This window comes from Protopterus annectens, chromosome 3.part1, assembly GCF_019279795.1.
Source record: "Protopterus annectens isolate FY-2018-M chromosome 3.part1, PAN1.0, whole genome shotgun sequence".
Taxonomy (NCBI): domain Eukaryota; kingdom Metazoa; phylum Chordata; order Ceratodontiformes; family Protopteridae; genus Protopterus; species Protopterus annectens.
The window spans coordinates 77283901-77303359 of record NC_056732.1 but is presented as its reverse complement, the minus strand read 5'-3'; the positions used below and the strand labels follow the sequence as shown (position 1 = coordinate 77303359).

The 19459-nt window shown below is 36.3% G+C and overlaps 1 protein-coding gene across 1 annotated transcript in view; it reads right to left on the bottom strand.

The window, feature by feature from the left end:
* The window catches only part of LOC122797634 (otoferlin-like), a 1687021-nt gene that overhangs the window by 1037218 nt on the left and 630344 nt on the right, over nt 1-19459 (bottom strand). The window contains exons 12-13 of the mRNA XM_044066178.1: nt 8100-8187; nt 3926-4818 (exon numbers count right to left, since the gene is read on the bottom strand). Of these exons, the coding sequence (XP_043922113.1) occupies nt 3926-4818; nt 8100-8187 (981 nt within the window). The remainder of the gene's footprint in view (nt 1-3925; nt 4819-8099; nt 8188-19459) is intronic.

The following is a 19459-nucleotide window of genomic DNA, read 5'->3' as shown; positions in this document are numbered from 1 at the left end:
ACTTTAATTTAAGCCAAGAAGAGAGAAGCTCTTTGAGTAACCTAACTTCTAATAATGACATAGTAATAAAACCTGCTGATAAGGGGGGAGGGATAGTGGTAATGGATGATGTAGATTATGACCATGCAATGTTGACTTTGCTCTGTGATATTAATACTTATGTAGAGATAGGTTTTGGATCACTCATGAAAATTATTAACAAAGTATATGATGATATTTATGATCTATTGATGTGCAGGCAGGTCACCAAGAAGCTATATGATTTTTTTCTGGTTGAACTTCCCACAATACCATGTATTAAGGGCCTTCCCAAAATACATAAAGATGTTTTTCCCCTCCCCATGAGACCTATTGTAGCAGGTAAGGACTGGGTGACTGAAAATATTTAGAGAGCGTACTAGGACCTATTGTTCGTAACATTCCGAGCATCTTAAAAGATAGCTACCAGCTAATCTATGATATATCAACCATCAAGGATAAATTTAAAGATACTTCTTACTTAATGGTAACTTTAGATGTAAGGAATTTATTTACAGCAATCCCCAATGACTACGGCATAGAAGCCGTTAGGAGTATGCTATCAATAACAGAAGGGGTAACGAATGAACAAGGGATATTGGTATGTACTTTATTGGATACCATCCTCAACAATAATGTGTTCATATATCGTGACAAACTTTATGCACAAAAGTGGGGGGTAGCAATGGGCACCCCCTGTGCCAACTCTTATGCGAATTTAGTGGTACATTATTGGGAGAGGGAGTTTTTATTTAGTAGCACATATTCCCAACAAGTGCTACTATATAAAAGATTTGTTGATGACATACTACTATTTTGGAAAGGAACTGAGATGGATCTTTTAGAGTTTATCAGTTTCTTGGAGTCGACTACTGATTTTCTGAGATTTACCTCAGAAATCTCTGCAAGAGAAGTATGTTTTTTGGATGTTAAAATAACCAGGATGATGGATGGTGGTCTCTCCACGAGTCTATACAGAAAACCTTGTTGGAGGAATACACTTTTATGTTATAGTAGCATGCACCCCAGACATGTCTTTCCTAATGTGGTAAAAGGACAGTTTGTCAGAATATATAGGTTATGTAAAGAGAATCCTGACCTACAGAGGCAGCTTGATGATCTACACACCCTGTTTTTAGACAGGGAGTATAATGATTCCATGATAAATAAAGTTAGATGCTCCATTATGGATAATATAAATGAGAATACTAAAATTACCAGGAATTATGTGAATAATAGATCAAGAGGGAGTTATGATATTATAACCCCGTTTATTACGAGATATATTAATGACAATAGGAAAGTGGTGGACATAATAAGCAAATATTGGAGTGTACTCACTATAGATGCTAAAACGTTGAATATAATGGGACATAAACCAAGATTCAACTATAGAAATAGTAAGAATTTAAAGAGGCTATTATGTAAGGAACACACAAAAGATAGAATCAATAGATTAAGTATAAATAAAATGGGTACTTTTTGCTGTATGAGATGTAATATGTGTAGATATATAACATTCGAACAACATTTTGTTCATCCTACCATGATGTCTGAGTTTAAACCTAAGTTTTATGTTACATGCGATAGTAAGAATCTAATTTATTTAGCTACATGCACAAAATGTACAGGGTTTTATGTGGGCATGACAACGAGGAGGCTAAAAGACAGAATATATAATCATATATACGATATCAGGAAAATGAATAACCAGAACGCGTTGGCCAGACATGTTTGTTTAAATGTAGGTCATACTTTTAGGTTCAGGGTGTTACAGATGATATTGCAGAATAAACGAGGGGGTAGCAACTTGAATCACCTAGAATCAGTTGAGCTTGAATGGATTTTTAGAATGAGAGCACATGTAGAACCAGGGCTCAACCAGTCTATTAGCATCAAACCAATACTGGATGCACGTATTTAGATGTATTTTTGGTTTCAACCGTATATATATATATATATATATATATATATATATATATATCTTGATATTGTATTTTTTATATTATATACTATATTAATATTCTATCCATTAATGTTTTAAGAGGCAATGAATTATAAGTGCTAGACATGACTAAGGACCAAAATTTATACCTTGGTTTTAGATGTACGTTAGTACACGCATTTTAGTAAATAGTGTTTTGATATATTTTATATTTTTTACATCGGACAGTGTAATATGATGTTGTAAATTGTGTTTTGTTTAAATTATCAATTTTTAATTAGTTAATTATTACTTTATATTATTTATTACATTGTATTTTTTGTATTCAGGATACACATACACACACTTCATTATACATGATTCACTCTATATTTGGCTTTAAACTAGGAGCTGGTTGCCTTAAAATATTGCTTGCTCAATCAATCCATTATTGAATTCAATTACTTGGTTATGCAGTTAGTATTTAAGAACTGTTTGAAAATGTGTTTGTGAAATCTGAAGGAGCATGCCTGTGTAGCATGTGAAAGCGCTCATTTTATTTTGTTTCACTTCGACATTAAATATTGGTTTATAACATCGTGGTGGTTGTGTCCAGTTTTGGTTTTGATACTTTTCTCATTGGGAACTACAACCTTCAGACGGTAGCAGCATTTATTTTTCTTTATTTAAAGATCAAGATAATGAATAACATCAGAATGAAAGACATAAGTAAATTTAAGAAAGGATGTGGTATTGTTACAATATTCAATAAACTCAGTGATTCTATCAGCAGGCTTTGTCCATGCAATGAAAATGTCATCCAAAAAACAATAGTTCATCCAAAATTACTCATATTCAGACCCTGCCAGAAACCTCCTTTCCCATTCAAGCATAATGATGTTAGAAAATATGGGGGCGCAGGCAGCCCCCATAGCCACCTCACATTTTGATGGTAATATTGCCCTTCAAAGTACACATAGTTACAATTCAGCACTATAATCATCAAAGAGGTAAGAACATATACATCATTGTTGGAAAAAAGTTTTTGCCTGCTATATACTCCTGGAACCATTCAGAACCGATGTCATGCAGAATTACATTAAATAAATTTACCACATCAATTGTTAAAAACACAATATTTTCCTTAAAAGCCATATTCCTAATCTTTTTGAGGAAATCCCATGAATGTTTACAAATTTCTGAGTGAAGGCCCAAGCATTTTTTCAGCTTTACATCAATAAATTTAGCAAGCGGATGTAGTTTAGCCCATGAAGCATTAATAATGGGTCTTAACGGGGGGTCCAAGATGCACTTATGGAGAAAATTATATTCATCTATAGTAATAGCTCCCTAGTCAAACATATCCTTCACCAAATAATCAATTTGTACATAAGACAAATCCACTAAATTGATAGATGCTTCATCATACATGCTATCCTCTAGAAGCATACCATTCATACGGTTGATATAATCAACTTTGGACATCACCACAATCCCCTGCCCTTATCAGGCTTCATGACCCTAATGCTCTTGTCACTACAAAGACCTTTAAGCAATTTCCATTCACAATCCATTAAATTGTTTAAACTCTTAAAGGAACTAGGTCCCAACAATTTTTTAAAATCAAACTCACATACTTTTTCAAAAATAACAAGAGGCATTTGCAAAGGGGAATTAAATAAGCTCTTTCATACCAATTCGTGAGTATAACAGCTCCTGTTATTATCGTGAAAGAATAAGGCGAAATTAAGTTTTCTCGTAAACATCTTTAAATCAACCATTAGTGCTTCAAACTTGGTTTTTAACTGTGGGAACAAAATTCAGTCCTCTACTAAGCACATCACTGTATTTACTTTTAATATAAACATCTGAATAATTGTACATTTTAAAGTCACCTTTATTATTTAAAATTGTGTTAGGTCCAATATTGGAAACTTCAGTTCCATAGTTAGGCATTTGCAAGTCCAAAGCCTCTATTCTTACTACTGCCTCTGTTTCCTCCCAAACTTGTTCGCTGTTTGCCTCCATTTCTGCCTCTGTCCAATGTTGTTCGGGTTCCTGTTGCATATTTTCTCTGAACGTCTCATTGGGGCTTGCTCTAAAGGGACAGCGTGATTTCCTCGATCATTATCAACACTGCTGCGAAAAATGCGTTGAACCTCATCTTTAGAACTCCGCCCATTATTGCCATTACCAGGTGCAGGATAGGCATGCCCTTGGTTGTAATCAAGCTTATCTCTTTCCACCTTTTTACACTTCTGGACCCTCAACTCCTGTGAGACCCGGCCGGCCTTTTCTAGTATCTTGTAAAAGCTGTCACAACATTGGGCAAATGAACCGTCACCTTTGATGTACTTTTCAAGTTCAAGCACTTCCTTAAACAAATTGTCCAAGTCCTTGGAATTATGTTTGATCATGGTTTCCATGAGCTCAAACCCTTGTCGGTTGAAAAGCTCAAGCAATTCACGATACATAGGGGAATCACAAGTTAAACCATTCGGATATTTCCAGTACCTCAATCCATTGGGAACTAGTTTAAGACTAATGCATTCCCCGAAATATTCATTTTCAATCAATAATTTTCTATATTTGATTACTTTATGTTCAAACCGGTCTAAAAGTTTGCCAATAGAGCTACTGTTGGCAACCAGGCTAGCCATATTCTGACCTGGTGCCTTTTTTAGCCATTCAGCAATGTTAATGTTCATAGATACATTATTTCTGTTCAAGCTACCAACAAAGCCATTTACCTCAGTAGTCTGTCCATGAAAATATCTTTGCAAAATCGGTGGTGTGGTTTGTCCAATGGAGTTGTCACTCCCGGCATTGTTCGTTGAACCCTCCAATTGTGAAATTCTTACATTTAACTGTCCCACCTGTTGGGTAAGTTGATGGATAAGTTGCGTTAACAGACCAATACCTGTTAGATTGGCCCGTATGGTAACCTATGATGATATCTTTGAATTGGAAGGGAACAAACTGGCGGAGATGGTTTTGGCACGTGGCTATCCTAGTATTCTAATTTCACAAATATTTAGAGAAGTTCTTTGTAAAAGGCAAGAAGGTGTCTATCAACCTATTCTTGGGGGCACCCATGACCAGATGGTGAGTTCGGGTAATGGTTATAATGTCATACAAGAAGGATTTCCAAGGGCATTTGTTACCACTTATACCTCTGACAATGAAGGTATTCAGAATATCATTACTAGGAACTGGCATATTTTTCGTTGTTTTGAGGGAATCCTAGAATGTCTGGGGAAGAAACCTAAGATGGTTTATAGGAAAGGAAGATGTATTAAGAATTTCCTTGAGAGTGAGGGGGATATGTTGAACTTGGCCCTAGTTTTAGGAGGAAAGGTACTTATAAGTGCGGAACACGCCCTCAATGCCATTCCATATTGGAAGGAGACTCGATTTAGATTAACAACCAAGTATTTAAATCTTGGTTTCATTGCAATTGTAATACCAAAGGAATTGTTTATATAGCAAAGTGTAAAAAGTGCCCTAGGTTCTATGTATGAAAAACTCAGAGACGTTTTAGGAACCGGGTATATGAGCCCTTATTGGACATAAGGAACCAGAAAAGGACCAGTGCTTTAGCCAAGCATGTGGGACAATTTGTTGATCATGAATTTTTATTTTTTGCTGTTGAGCAAGTTATTCAAAATCCACGGGGTGGGCCATGGCAAGACATTTTAGAATTCAAGGAATTACTATGGCAGATTAAATTACAGGCATATTTTTCTCCTGGGTTAAATGAATGCTGCTCCATCAAAAGTATATTAAAATTAAGGTCTTATATAGTTTGAATGATTGTATATTCATGTATATGTACCATTTTATGGGTATTTATGTATTTTAATGAGAGAAAGGTAGGATGTTTCTTTAAGTGTTAACAAGACCTATGGTCAGGTGGTGTGCTCTTTCATTATATAAATGTTTTATTTAGTTTGATTAACAGATTCTGATGAAGTCTTTGGCTATAAGATGATTAAAGCGCTTAATCTCTGGATTAAAGGAATTTTTTTAGTTCCTGGTGTCCTTTTGTGTGCTACTTGGACTAACATTTTGGTCGCATGTTTTTGTGTTCCTGGTTCTTGGTCATGTTAATTCATATGATTGCATAAACCTCAACCAGTTTTCTGAAGGTTCTATGAGAATTGGTATAGTCTGTATTGTTTTTCAGGCTTGGTACTAGTTAAACCTTGTCAATAAGTCCTTCACAGAGTATGTTGCCCTAGAAATTTCAGTAGACTACCATAATGGGGATTTATTTCAATTTCTAGTAAAATGGCCTAAGGGAACATAATTATCATTAGATATTGTACAAAATTATAAAAGGTTCCCCACTTTTTGTCCATCATACTGTCCCTCCATTGCCATAACTTAATTTCTTGATTAATGACGTTATAATCATCACTGTAGTAGGCTCATAGGTAAGTACTAGGTTAGCTGCCCTTGTGGACCATTTTAAGCCTAGCCATTTTCTCTTTAGTCATAATAAAAGCCAGTAGTTTTTGAATGCGAGAGAAACACTTTAACCATTATGCCAACCCCCAAAACCTGAAGCCACTACTGTGAGATCTGAACCTCCTACCTATACAGTTACACAATATATAGAACATGATGTTAGCCACAAAGATCTATGTATAAAAACTCCTTTGGAGTGTAATACCAGAATGAACTTTAACAGCCTGGCAAGCATAAAAACAAGAACTATTTAGGTGAACAGATATACAAAGCTCTGGCTCTGTATGACAGTTGACCACCTGGAATCTGTCACATGTAGGATGTTGCCTTTACTTGTAGGTACGTTAACAATTTGCTGGTAATTGGGTAAGATGCTGTCATCAATAATGTTTTTAAATGAATGAGTTAGAAGTTGACAAGCTCCAATCTACATGGGGGTGTTTATATCACCAGCAAGTACAATGAAGAAACAACCATGAATAACTTTACAAAACTTAATATCTGATGACAACAATATTGATTAGACAGTCAATAAGAGTGCAACATCCCATTTTACATTGCCATGCATAATTCTTATAATAAGATTGTAATTCCTTCCTTCCAACAATATGTCAGAAAAGTATTTTAATAGAGAGACCCCCATTTCTTCTCTGCAGTCAATATAGATGGTGACCCTTATAATCTGGAATGAAAAGGGAGCTATTTCCTTTACTAAACTATTGCTCAGGGATAAACATAATCCCATGGTTGTCCTTAAATGCTCTTACCTCAAGGTCACAGACGTCATTATTTACACTTCTGTCATTATCCATAAAACATTTTTGTTTGTTAGTGGCCTTAGCTAGCTTTTCATCAAAGTTTCTCTATGGTATCAGCATCTTTATCTGTGGAACAAATGTTAAATCCCTCCTTTCATCATCAATCAATATGTACATGAAGGAGGTAGACAAAATGCAATTGCTTGCCCACCTTCACATAATTAACCAAATCCATTAGAGAAATAAAATGGAGAGTTAGAAAGAATATCACAGCGGACATAGGGACAGTGAAGCAAACAAGAATGTAAGAAGGCAAGAAGAATAGAAGCTAGGAAAATTATATGCAGTAGTAAAATGTTATGAATGCATGACATACCTCTCAAACTCTTAGAGCAGGAAATGTGGACAAATCCATAAATAATGGGGGAACAAAGATCCACAAATTGGGACAATTTTTAAATATTGCTCTTACAAACTTAGAAAGTTGATAGAATAATAAGTTTTGCAACAGCATGAATTTTCTGAAAGATATGAAGTTTGAAACGCACGTCTGTCATTTATTTTCAAACTTCAGTCTTTAATGATTTACCACTAATTTGCCAGAAAGCGTCAGTTTTATGAAAAACTGACCAAATATATGAGGCCAAATTCTGGACATTCTGTGAAAAATGTGTACAGTTGAGAGATATGAAATGGTCTTTAATTTGTGGCCAAGTCAGAATATTAAAGAAACAGTGCACCTAACAGTTGTCACTGATTTGAAAAACAGTCTGATGACTGGCAGTCTAAAGACAGCTTGAGATCAAAATGCCAGTATAATTAAATGAAACAACACAGCTGCCATCTTGAAAAAATGTGTCAGCTTAATAAATATGGTATTTCAATGACGTATTTTTTTCTGTGGAGCACTGAAATAAGTAACACATTACCAGTTCTGAAATGCAAGCTTGGTGGCGGTTTCTGTCAAGCTTTGTCTGGCAAGATTCTTCTTGATCCATTACATCTGTAATGAATAACCTAAGATGAGAGGAAATAGATTAAAAAAAGTAAAAAGGACAAACAGTGTTGTTGCTTGTTATTGGCTTCTATTCAGTATATCTTTAGGGGCAAAATAATCAGACTATTCAGTATTTACTTAGTAATGTATGACAGGTGGGGGATTGTCTTATAACAATGCTCCAAAATAGCTTACAATAATTATCAAAACAGGAATTTTGGTAATTTTTACAAGGCCTAATTTTAGTTTGACTTTTGTGCCAAGGTAATGGACTTACTCACTTAATTACTTAATAAATCAGGATACAGTGTTTTATTTATTTATAATCAACTGCATAAAATTACAAGAAAAGGCTTAAACAGTTTCCATATGTGAAGCCAACCTCCTGGCTCGGGAGCAAGGTACCTGTCAGTGGTACTAGTGACTTAGGTTCAGCTAGGCAGATGAGAAAGAAAGAAAACTGTCCAGCTAAAAACAAGTTCTCCTCTCAAAGGGGAAAGGAGTGGATGTCATGCATCACCAGCTGATCTTAAATGCAGACAATGTGAACAGTAGCAAAGTACGAGCACTAATTACTGAAACAAGACTGATATCTGTCATTTACATACCTCATAGTTATAGTAATGCATGTCAGCATGTCCCTTCACATGCAGTGTGATGCCATTGATACTGTAATGCATATGAGAAATACTCCCTTCACCTGCAGTGTGATGCCATTGATACTGTAATGTATATGATAAATAGTCCCTTCACATGCAGTGTGATGTCATTGATACTGTACTGTATATGACAAATAGTACCTTCACATGCAGTGTGATGTCATTGATACTGTACTGTATATGACAAATAGTACCTTCACATGCAGTGTGATGTCATTGATACTGTAATGTATATGAGAAATCATCTCTTCACATGCAGTGTGATGCCATTGATACTGTAATGTATATCAGCAAAAGTCCCTTCCTATGCAGTGTGATGCCATTGATACTGTTATGTATATGAGAAATCATCCCTTCACATGCAGTATGGCGTCATTGAAACTGTAAATGTATATGAGAAATCATCCCTTCACATGCAGTATGATGTCATTGATACTGTAATGTATATAACAAATAGTCCCTTCACATAAAATGTGATGCCATTAAAACTGTAATGTATATGAGAAATCGTCCCTTCAAATGCAGTGTGATGCCATTGATACTATAATGTATATATGAGAAATCATCCCTTCACATGCAGTGATGCAGTGTGATGCCGTTGATACTGTTATGTGTATGAGAAATCATCCCTTCACATCCAGTGTGATGTCATTGAAACTGTAAATGTATATGAGAAATCATCCCTTCACATGCAGTGTGATACCATTTATACTGTAATATATATATATATATATATATATATATATATATATATATATATATATATATATATCTAAGAAATCATCTCTTCACATGCAGTGTGATGCCACTGATTCTGTAATATATATGAGAAATCATCCCTTCACATGCAATGTAATGTCATTGGTACTGTAATATCTATGAAAAATCGGCCCTTTGCATACAGTGTGATGCCATTCTTACTGTAAAGTATATGAAAAATCATCCCTTCATATGCAGTGTGATGCCACTGATACTGTAATGTATATCTGAAATTGTCCCTTCACATGCAGTGTAATACCATTGATACTGTCATAGGTTAGTACTAAGCTAACTGCCCTTGTGAGCCATTTTAAGCTTAGCCAATTATCCCTTGTGAGACTCAAACCCTGCACCTTGTGTTTGTAAGGCAAACACCTTAACCATTATGCCACCCTCCCAACCCTCTATATGACAAATCATCCCTTCACATGCAGTGTGGTGTCAGTGAAACTGTAAATGTATATGAGAAATCATCCCTTCACATGCAGTGTGATGTCTTTGATACTGTAATGTATATAATAAATAGTCCCTTCACATAAAATGTGATGCCATTAAGACTGTAATGTATATGAGAAAGCGTCCCTTCACATGCAGTGTGATGCCATTAATACTATAATGTATATATGAGAAATCATCCCTTCACATGCAGTGATGCAGTGTGATGCCATTGATACTGTTATGTATATGAAAAATCATCCATTCACATGTAGTGTAATGCCACTGATCCTGTAATATATATGAGAAATCATCCCTTCAAATACAGTATGATACCACGTATACTGTAATGTATATTTGAAACTGTCCCTTCACATGCAGTGTAATGCCATCAATACTGTTATTTATATGAGAAATCATCTCTTCACATGCAGTGTGATGCCATTGACCACTGATACTGCAGTTTATATGAGAAATCGTCCCTTCACATGCAGTGTGATGCTACTGATACTGTAATGTATATGAGAAATAGTCCCTTCACATGCAGTGTGATGCACTGATACTGTAACGTATATGAGAAATAGTCCCTTCACATGCAGTGTGATACCACTGATATTGTAATGTATATTTGAAATTGTGTGTAAAAATGTGTATAAAGAGAGAAACGGCTTCAGGTAAAACCCAGGTGCACAAAACCAGAACTATATATAACCAAAAATACACCTAGGTACCACACAATAGCGTCTTTAATAACACAAAAAAAAAATAAAAACAGTGGTGAGCGCTTTCACAAAACTAATTGCTTCATCAGACAAGAAAATAAAACACTCCATTGCTTATATACAGATGGAACCATTGACTCAATCACTGATGTCATAGGTCAATTATGGCATTAAAGCTATATAAAACTTATAAATGTAGAAAAGGCTACACATAGAGAAAACTGCATATAAAAGACATATAAAATGCTGCATGTAAATGCATATAAAAACTGCATATAAAAACTGCATACAAAAACTATATACAAAGCTATTGGTAAAAGACCTAAGTAATGTGCATAGATATAAACTCCATAAATACTGTAGCTATGAAAAACATAGATGAAAAAATAAAAGGTGAAAAATCTGGATCTAGTCATAAAATCTATCTACAATATATATGTATAACTAAAAGTAGTCTATATCTCTAAAATATGACTAAATATAAATATAAGTGTAATGGGTGTATGAGGTGCCTAAAATTAAACATGTTTGAGGCGTCTTGCTTTCAGGAAAGGAACCAAGGAAGTAGAGCCATTAAGGCCTGGATATTTATCTGCATTCAATTTAATGATCCATCTCAGTTCACAGCTTTCAGTAAAATTTTCTATATCCCCGCCTCTGATGTTTTTGTGTATGCGCTGTAGCACAAAAAACTTAAAAGAATGTGAATTATCTGTATTAATAATATGCTGGGCGAGTGCATTAGTGGGTTTCTTATTTTTGACATCACGAAGATGTTCTAGAATTCTGTCTTTAAGAAATCTATTTGTTTTACCCACATAAAACACCGGACATTTCTGACAAAAACAATAATAGACAACATCAGTGCTCTTGCAATCAGCATAGGTATTAAGCTGTAACTGAAACTGCTTGGTGGGGTGGACATAGGTATTTATACTGTAAATATAGGGGCAGGCACTGCATGACCTGCAAGGAAAAGTGCCCTGACGTGAAGAAGGGATGGCTTTCTTAGGCACATCCTTGTTACATAACTGTTTCTTGAGTGACATATTGTTCTTGAAACTGAATAGTGGATCTTTACAGGTAATAACCTGCAACTGTGGTACCTCTTGTAATAGGTGCCAATGTTTCTTAATGACGTCAACATATTGGTTGACATCACTCGCAAACTGTAACACTACTCTAAATTCATTATGTGACCTAGAGTTTATGTTAGATGGATTATTACATGGAACTACCTCGTTGTTGTTAAAATAAGGTCTACATTTAGTTGATCTCATATGCCATGCATCAGATATAGTTTTATCAATTTCATCAGGTTGGTGTCCTCTAGCTATAAACTCAAATTTTAAATTATTTAATGCTAGTAGTGCATCCTCATCATCATCATGTAATCTTAATGTCCTATAAACTTGCCCTTTTAATACATTTCTCGGGATGTGCCAGGGATGCATACTAGTTTTGTGTAGGTATGTGTTCTTTCTGGTTGGTTAGTGGAAGATTCTACTCTTGAAGCAGTTAAATTCAGCTTTAGTTAGATGTACATCAAGAAAATCAATCTCAGCTGCAGATAGCCGGTATGTGAATTTTAAAAAGTCAGTGGTGGTATGCAGATAATCAACAAAGGATGCAAAATCTAAACCATTGCCATCAACAACGAGGTAGTTCCATGTAATAATCCATCTAACATAAACTCTAGGCCACATAATGAATTTAGAGTAGTGTTACAGTTTGCAAGTGACGTCAACCAATATGTTGACTTCATTATGATACATATATATTGTAGATAGATTTTATGACTAGATCCAGATTTTTCGCCTTTTATTTTTTCATCTATGTTTTTCATAGCTACAGTATTTATGGAGTTTATATCTATGCACATTACTTAGGTCTTTTACCAATAGTTTTGTATATAGTTTTTGTATGCAGTTTTTATATGCAGTTTTTATATGCATTTACATGCAGCATTTTATATGTCTTTTATATGCAGTTTTCTACATATGTAGCCTTTTCTACATTTATAAGTTTTATATAGCTTTAATGCCGTAATTGACCTATGACATCAGTGATTGAGTCAATGGTTCCATCTGTATATAAGCAATGGAGTGTTTTATTTTCTTGTCTGATGAAGCAATTAGTTTTGCGTAAGCGCTCACCATTGTTTTTATTTATTTTTTTGTGTTATTAAAGATGCTATTGTGTGGTACCTAGGTGTATTTTTGGTTATATATATTTGAAATTGTCCCTTCACATGCAGTGTGATACCATTGATACTGTAATGTACATGAGAAATAGTCCCTTCACATGCAGTGTGATGTCATTGATACTGTAATGTATATGAGAAATCATCCTTTCACATGCAGTGTGATGCCACTGATACTGTAATGTATATGAGAAACAGCCCCTTCACATGCAGTGAGATGGCTTTCTTAATGCCCAAATTCTGAGTGCAAAAACTTAATGTATGGGAATGGCAGGGTGCCATAACAGATACATGAGCTTGTAGCCAGCTCAAGATTATCAGTGGGGAGGGAGCATAACAACTGTTTTTCCTATATGAAGGAAGTCACCTTGCTCCCCATATGGGGAAGAGTTTTATAGACCAACTGCTATGAGCATCTAATGTGGTGCACAGTATCCTCAATATGGGAGAATATAGATCACAGACTACATGTCTTGCTAGGGCCACTCAATGATGTAAAATATGGCTCTAGGCGATTCATTCATGTTGACTAACGTCACCAAATGGTCATGGGTATTTGCTAGTAATAAGTGGGTTGAGGACCTGGCCTACTCCAACCTACACCAGCGACCTATGCTAATGGTGGGAGGTATCTTGGTGCCCCTATTGGTCAGTATGTGCCCATCATAAAGCCCAGCAGCCCTGGGTCAATAAGCGACTGGCTGGCTGGTGTCCCTTTGCCCAGCCTGGGTTACCTGGGATAGCTCTGTTGAGCGAAAGCTGGACATATAAAACAATTAACCTGTTACACACGAACTAAGAATTCCTACACTGAATGTAGGTTCAATGACAGGACAGAGCTTAGAAGTGGATGAGATGATGGTATGGAGGAGGCTGGATATCTTAAGCCACTTGGCTTGGGATCCAGAGTCTTCTACTCAAGAGGTTGACAGGCTAGAAATAATTTGGGAATTGTGGAGAGGAAGAGGCTTCAGAAGGCAGTGAGGGATGTCATTAGAATTAGTGACAGAATCATGGCAGTCAGACTCTAGTCCAATGATAGGACGGTATTCATAATCTCAGTTTATGCCCCAAAGCAAGGTTATGGTAGCAAAGAGAAGAGTATATTCAGACAGCAGTTGCAGGGCCTACTAGATAAAGCATGACAGGAATTGGTGTTGATGATGGGTAACCTAAATGCAAATATCAGGACAGACAAAACAAGATATCAGGATTGCTTGAATCCACATGGGTGGGAAACAGGAATAAAGGAGAGGCCATTCTAGACTTCTTCCTGGCAAATGGCTTGATATTAGCCAAGACATGGTTCAGAAAGAAAGCCATAAGATCACATTCAAGAGTAGCCAACATGCAACTCAGGTGGACTTCCCCCTAGTAAGAAAATGACACTGGGGTAGAATCAGTAATTGCAAAGTCATTCCCAGAGAAACAATCAGCCCACAGCATAAACCACTGGTTGCCACAATCAGCTGCAAACAATGATCGGAGAAGGCTCTGAGGTCAACAGAGACCAAGCTGAAGACCTGGAAGTTAACTGAAGAGAAAGCACAACAGTTCTAGGAATTACTCTGGGCTATGGCACCTGTAGTTGACAAAGAATGGCAGCACCTCAAAGCAGCACAATGTCAGGACCACAGAATAGACATGTGGCCGAGCCAGGTATGGAAAAATGGTACATAAGAAAAGCTGGTGGAGGAATGCAGAAGTCTAGGAAGTCATGAAAAAAATAAAGAGTGCAGGAAAAAGTGGGAGATAGAAAGGATAGACCAGGCTAGGAAGGAATACTGGTTGGCTAACAAAAAGGCTAAGAAAGGAGCTGCAATAGCAAAGAACAGGGCATCAAAGGAACTCTACCAGCTTCTGGAAAGTGACTCAGTAGGTAGCACAAAGAAACTATTTCAGGATTCAAGGCAAAGAAAGAAAGATAAATAAGATAGTCAGATAACCTTCATAATGCATGCCAGCAACAACCTGCTCACCAGTCCACAGGAGAGTAAAGGCAGATGTAAGGAGTATTTCCAGCAGTTTCTGAATGATGTATGTCACAGTAACCATGTTTGTTTCTATTGTCGCTATGTCAATGACCTCTTTATGATTTGGAATGGAGAGCAACATGACTTACAGCAGTTTCTTATCTATTTAAATAATACCAGTGATTTTTTTGAAGTTTGAGATGAAATACTCCATGACAAGAATAGAGTTTTTGGATGTGACTCTGTTTAGAGATGAAAACTGTAAATTACATACTAGTAGGTTTAGAAAAGTGTGTTATAGAAACAGCTACCTCCACCATAATAGCATGCATCCGCAACACATTTTCAAAAATATTGTGAAAGGTCAGACACTTAGGACCTCTAGATTATATGATAAAGATGAAGATTTTCAATAAAATCTTGAAAAAACTGGTGTTGAGTTTCCAGAGAGAGGATATAAAAAAGTGAAATAGATTTGGCATGTCAAAGAGCTAGAAATTATAGAAAAAATAAGAGGAACACCATATTTCCTCACCTATTGTTAAGAATAAGAACAAAAAACAACATAACAATATTTCCTTTTGTATGACTTACAGTACTGATAGTGCAAGCATCAAGAATAGTGTAAAAAATAATTGGCATATTTTAAGAATGGATACACAACTGATTAATATCTTAGATGATTCCCCTAAATTTGTATATAAAAATAAGAATTTTTAAGGAGAAAGCTTTGTTATCCAGTGTATGATACACACAGCTTCTCCTTGCAAGATGATAATTTTGGTACGACTATATGTAATAAATGCATTTTTTGTAAGTTTATAGATAAGTCCAATATGTTTGTTCATCCTGAAACAAAGAAGGGATATAGTTTTAAGATCAAGGCCTGTTGTGAGAGTAAAAAACTTGTCAATTTAGCTTATTGTGTTCAATGCCCAGCTTCTATATAGGGAAAACCAGCAGGTTATCAGGGATCACTATTGCTGTGTCTGTAACGGACACAGTTATAGTGCTCTTGCAAAACACATTTTGCTTAAAGGAGAAAGTCACTGGTTTAAATTTCTTGCCATTGATGAAGTGAAAGAAAATATGAGAAAAGAAGGTATAGTTAACATCATTGAAAATAAAGACTTAAGATGGATACTACAGTTGTCAGCGCACAGGGGCTTTGGTTTAAATGAATATGTTCCACTTAAACTAGTTTTAAAAGAGAGAAAGCTGTTTAAGTAATGTAAAATACATTGAACAGTTTTTAAGTTTTGCTTATACTTTTAAAGTATTTTTTTTGTCTGCATTCCCTAATTTTTACACTCGTAGTATTTATTCTCAAATTTTTCTATTGAAGTGTTTATACTATGCACATCTTGTTTTTGTGTTTATCCTCTGAAAGCTTTGCTTCATTGTATGTGATCAGTTGCTATGGTTTTTAATTGGTTTGCATTAATTAGCATTAAGCCAGTTGATTGAAGTGATATATAAATGCATTTTAAATGTCACCTTTAAACTGTCTGAAGAAGTGATTTGGATAATCGCGAAAGCGCTCACTTTTTGGTAATAAATGTTTAAAATAGTGAATAGTCTTCTGGAGTAAGTTTTTTTATCTGGACTTGCTGTGGTGCTGTGCAGTGATTTGTTGGTTTAATTTCTTCATTTCTCTAGCACAGCTTTAATGCCGGAGTATTCTGTTTTTTGGATTGATCATCGGTATGTCTTATGTTGAGGGAGCCATCATATACAAGGGGATGTCACAGATTTGGCAGGTGTGTTCATTGTGACGGGATTATGATAGACCTATACTTTTCTACAAAGACTAACAAAAGGAGATTTGACATTTGGCAGTGTGTTACCTGTACCACAAAATGGGGTTATTTACTTAGTATTTTGTACACGTGGTTTCTTTTATTTAGACAAGACATCTGGAATGCTAAAATAATGCATTATTGTCTATATCAGTGACACTGCTTCCACTTAGTATCCACATGCGTTACTCACCTCCACAGAGTACCTGCAACACTTTTCAAGTGTTTCAACTGCATCCAGAACCATCCAAGGTAAGATAAGAATATTTTTTGATTTACTGCTCTTGTACATGCTTTAATCAGTGATGACTACTGTGTTGAGCATTTTTAAAGCATTTATTTAATTCGGTGTCAAAAATCAGCATTTGTCTGTTGGTTTTTTCTAGTTCTGTTTACCTCCAGATCACCTTGCAGAAGGGAAAAGTTGTTTGGCAGTTGTTTGTTGCTTAATCTGCTCTTTCAGTGTTTTTACATCAAGAGATTCCTAGATCATCCACCTTGGGAAGTATTACAGGGAGCTCAAAGTGTGGTCATTTATTGGCTAGAAGGTATAGCAGTAAGTTTTTAAGCTTTTTTCTCTGCTATAAATCAGATGAGTTTGTGCAGAGCTGCCCACTAAGGAGTTGCAGTTAGCAGTGTCCCATGTAGTAACAAATGCCTGGACAGTAAAATTTACCCAAATAATTAGGATTAGGTCCAAAATCTGTAAAACGGCATGGCATTGCACAGAATTAAGCTTTGCATTAAATATCACTACCATATCCTAAAAACCCAATCATTAATCCTAAACTACCCACACTACAATGACTGGACAACATGGATATGCAATTTCCTAATGTCTCTGTGGCCAGCTTGATAGATTTGGGCATCACAAGGCAATGTAGCAATTGTCAAATGTTCTAAGACACCAAGTTAATCATTAAAGAAAATAACACAGTATGTGAGAGGTGTAAATATACAATTTCTATAGAAGGAAACATCTCAAACAAGGTTGTCAAGAATACCCACACTTCATCTCTCACACATTCTTCTCACCACACACACAGATTGTCTTACACTGAGGCACTTAAAACAAAGCATCCCAAATCTCAAAGACCTCCAAAGCCACCAAACACCAGCACTGCTTCTCAGCAATCACTAAAACACACACCAAAAGAAACAACATCTCACATAAGCCTCCACCCAACGGTCTGATAAGACCAAAGCCTATACGGCAAGCATATACTTCACCTAATACTGTTGTCATTGGGGATGTGTGTGAGGACATGGTCAACAAACCATGCTGCTTTGTCAAGGATGGGGTGCACCTGTCCACCATAGGATTTTGGATACTTGCTAAAACTTTATTCACCCCTAGAGCCTTTTTATGCAATGTCAAAAAGACAAAACTCAAATGTACAGAAAAAGTCTCCAATCAATCTTAATGCTAGGAGCCTAAATAAAAAAAACTGCACACACCTCAAGCCCTCCTCATGCTGGGCAATGAATATATCTGTGCTGTGACCAAGACTTGGTTTAAAGGCACAAAATGTAATCTAGCAGTGCAAGGCTACAATGCCGTCCACACATTTAGACCAACAACAGCATAGAGTGAAGTGAATCCACGTTAGCAGTAAACATATCTCCAGGTTGGTTAAACAGGATGATAACATGGAACTCATCCACATGCAAAGCACCATACATAAGGTCTCTCATGATATCATAGGTAGCTACAGGTCACCATCTGTGCCTCTAGAGTCTCACCACTCTTACCTAAACCTACTTCTGGCACTAACGATCCAACATAACAAACTTTTCATGAGTGACTTTAACTATCCCTCTACAGAATGGGAAACTTACACTGCCTCAAACTCACAGGCACACTACTTCCTGGAATTTATAAACAAAATCACCCTGGAACTGATAGTGTATACTCCAACTAGAGGATCAAATATACTGGAGCTGGTACTCAGCAACATGGGACAGCATTGCACCCTCAAAGTGAAATCCCCTCCAACACACTTTCCTCAACTATGAGTAGGGACCAGGTGCTGGCAGCACTTGTTAAAAAAACAAGAAACACCACCTCTATTAGTCCCAACAACATCCCCAGTTGCCTTGTTACAGTCTGAAACATGACCTATCAGGACCACTTAAGGCACTCTTCGTTAAAAGTGAATAGAAGACCACAACCATCATTCCCCTCCACAAGGGTGGACCATCAACCAACCCAGGGAACTACAGGATCATCAGTCTAATGAGTCTCATATGCAAAATCATGGAATGAATTATCATGGAAATGATAAGTAAGGGCATTGCCAACCTACACACACTGGACTCATCCCAATTTAGCTTTGTTAATAGAAGGTCATGCCTAACTAGTCTGGTAGACTTCTTTGAGAGAGTCACTAAGGCAATGGACAAGGATAAAACTATTTATCTTGACCTGGCCAAGGCATTCAATACAATACCCATTCAGGCATTGTTGACAAGCTCTCTGAACCAGGCATAAATCCCTACACAACTCATTGAATTGTCAGTTAGCTCACAGACAGAACCTAGGAAGTTAGGATCAGTGAGACCACCTCCACCAAGAGATCAGTCACCAGCATAGTACCCAAGGCTCTGTGCTAGACCATCTCCTGTTTGCTATCTACTTGTCCAATATCAAAGCTAATATTTAAGGCCTCTGGCTCAACAAATTTGCAGATGACTGTAAATTGGGACCTATTACATATTCCCCCCAAGACAGCAACATCTTGA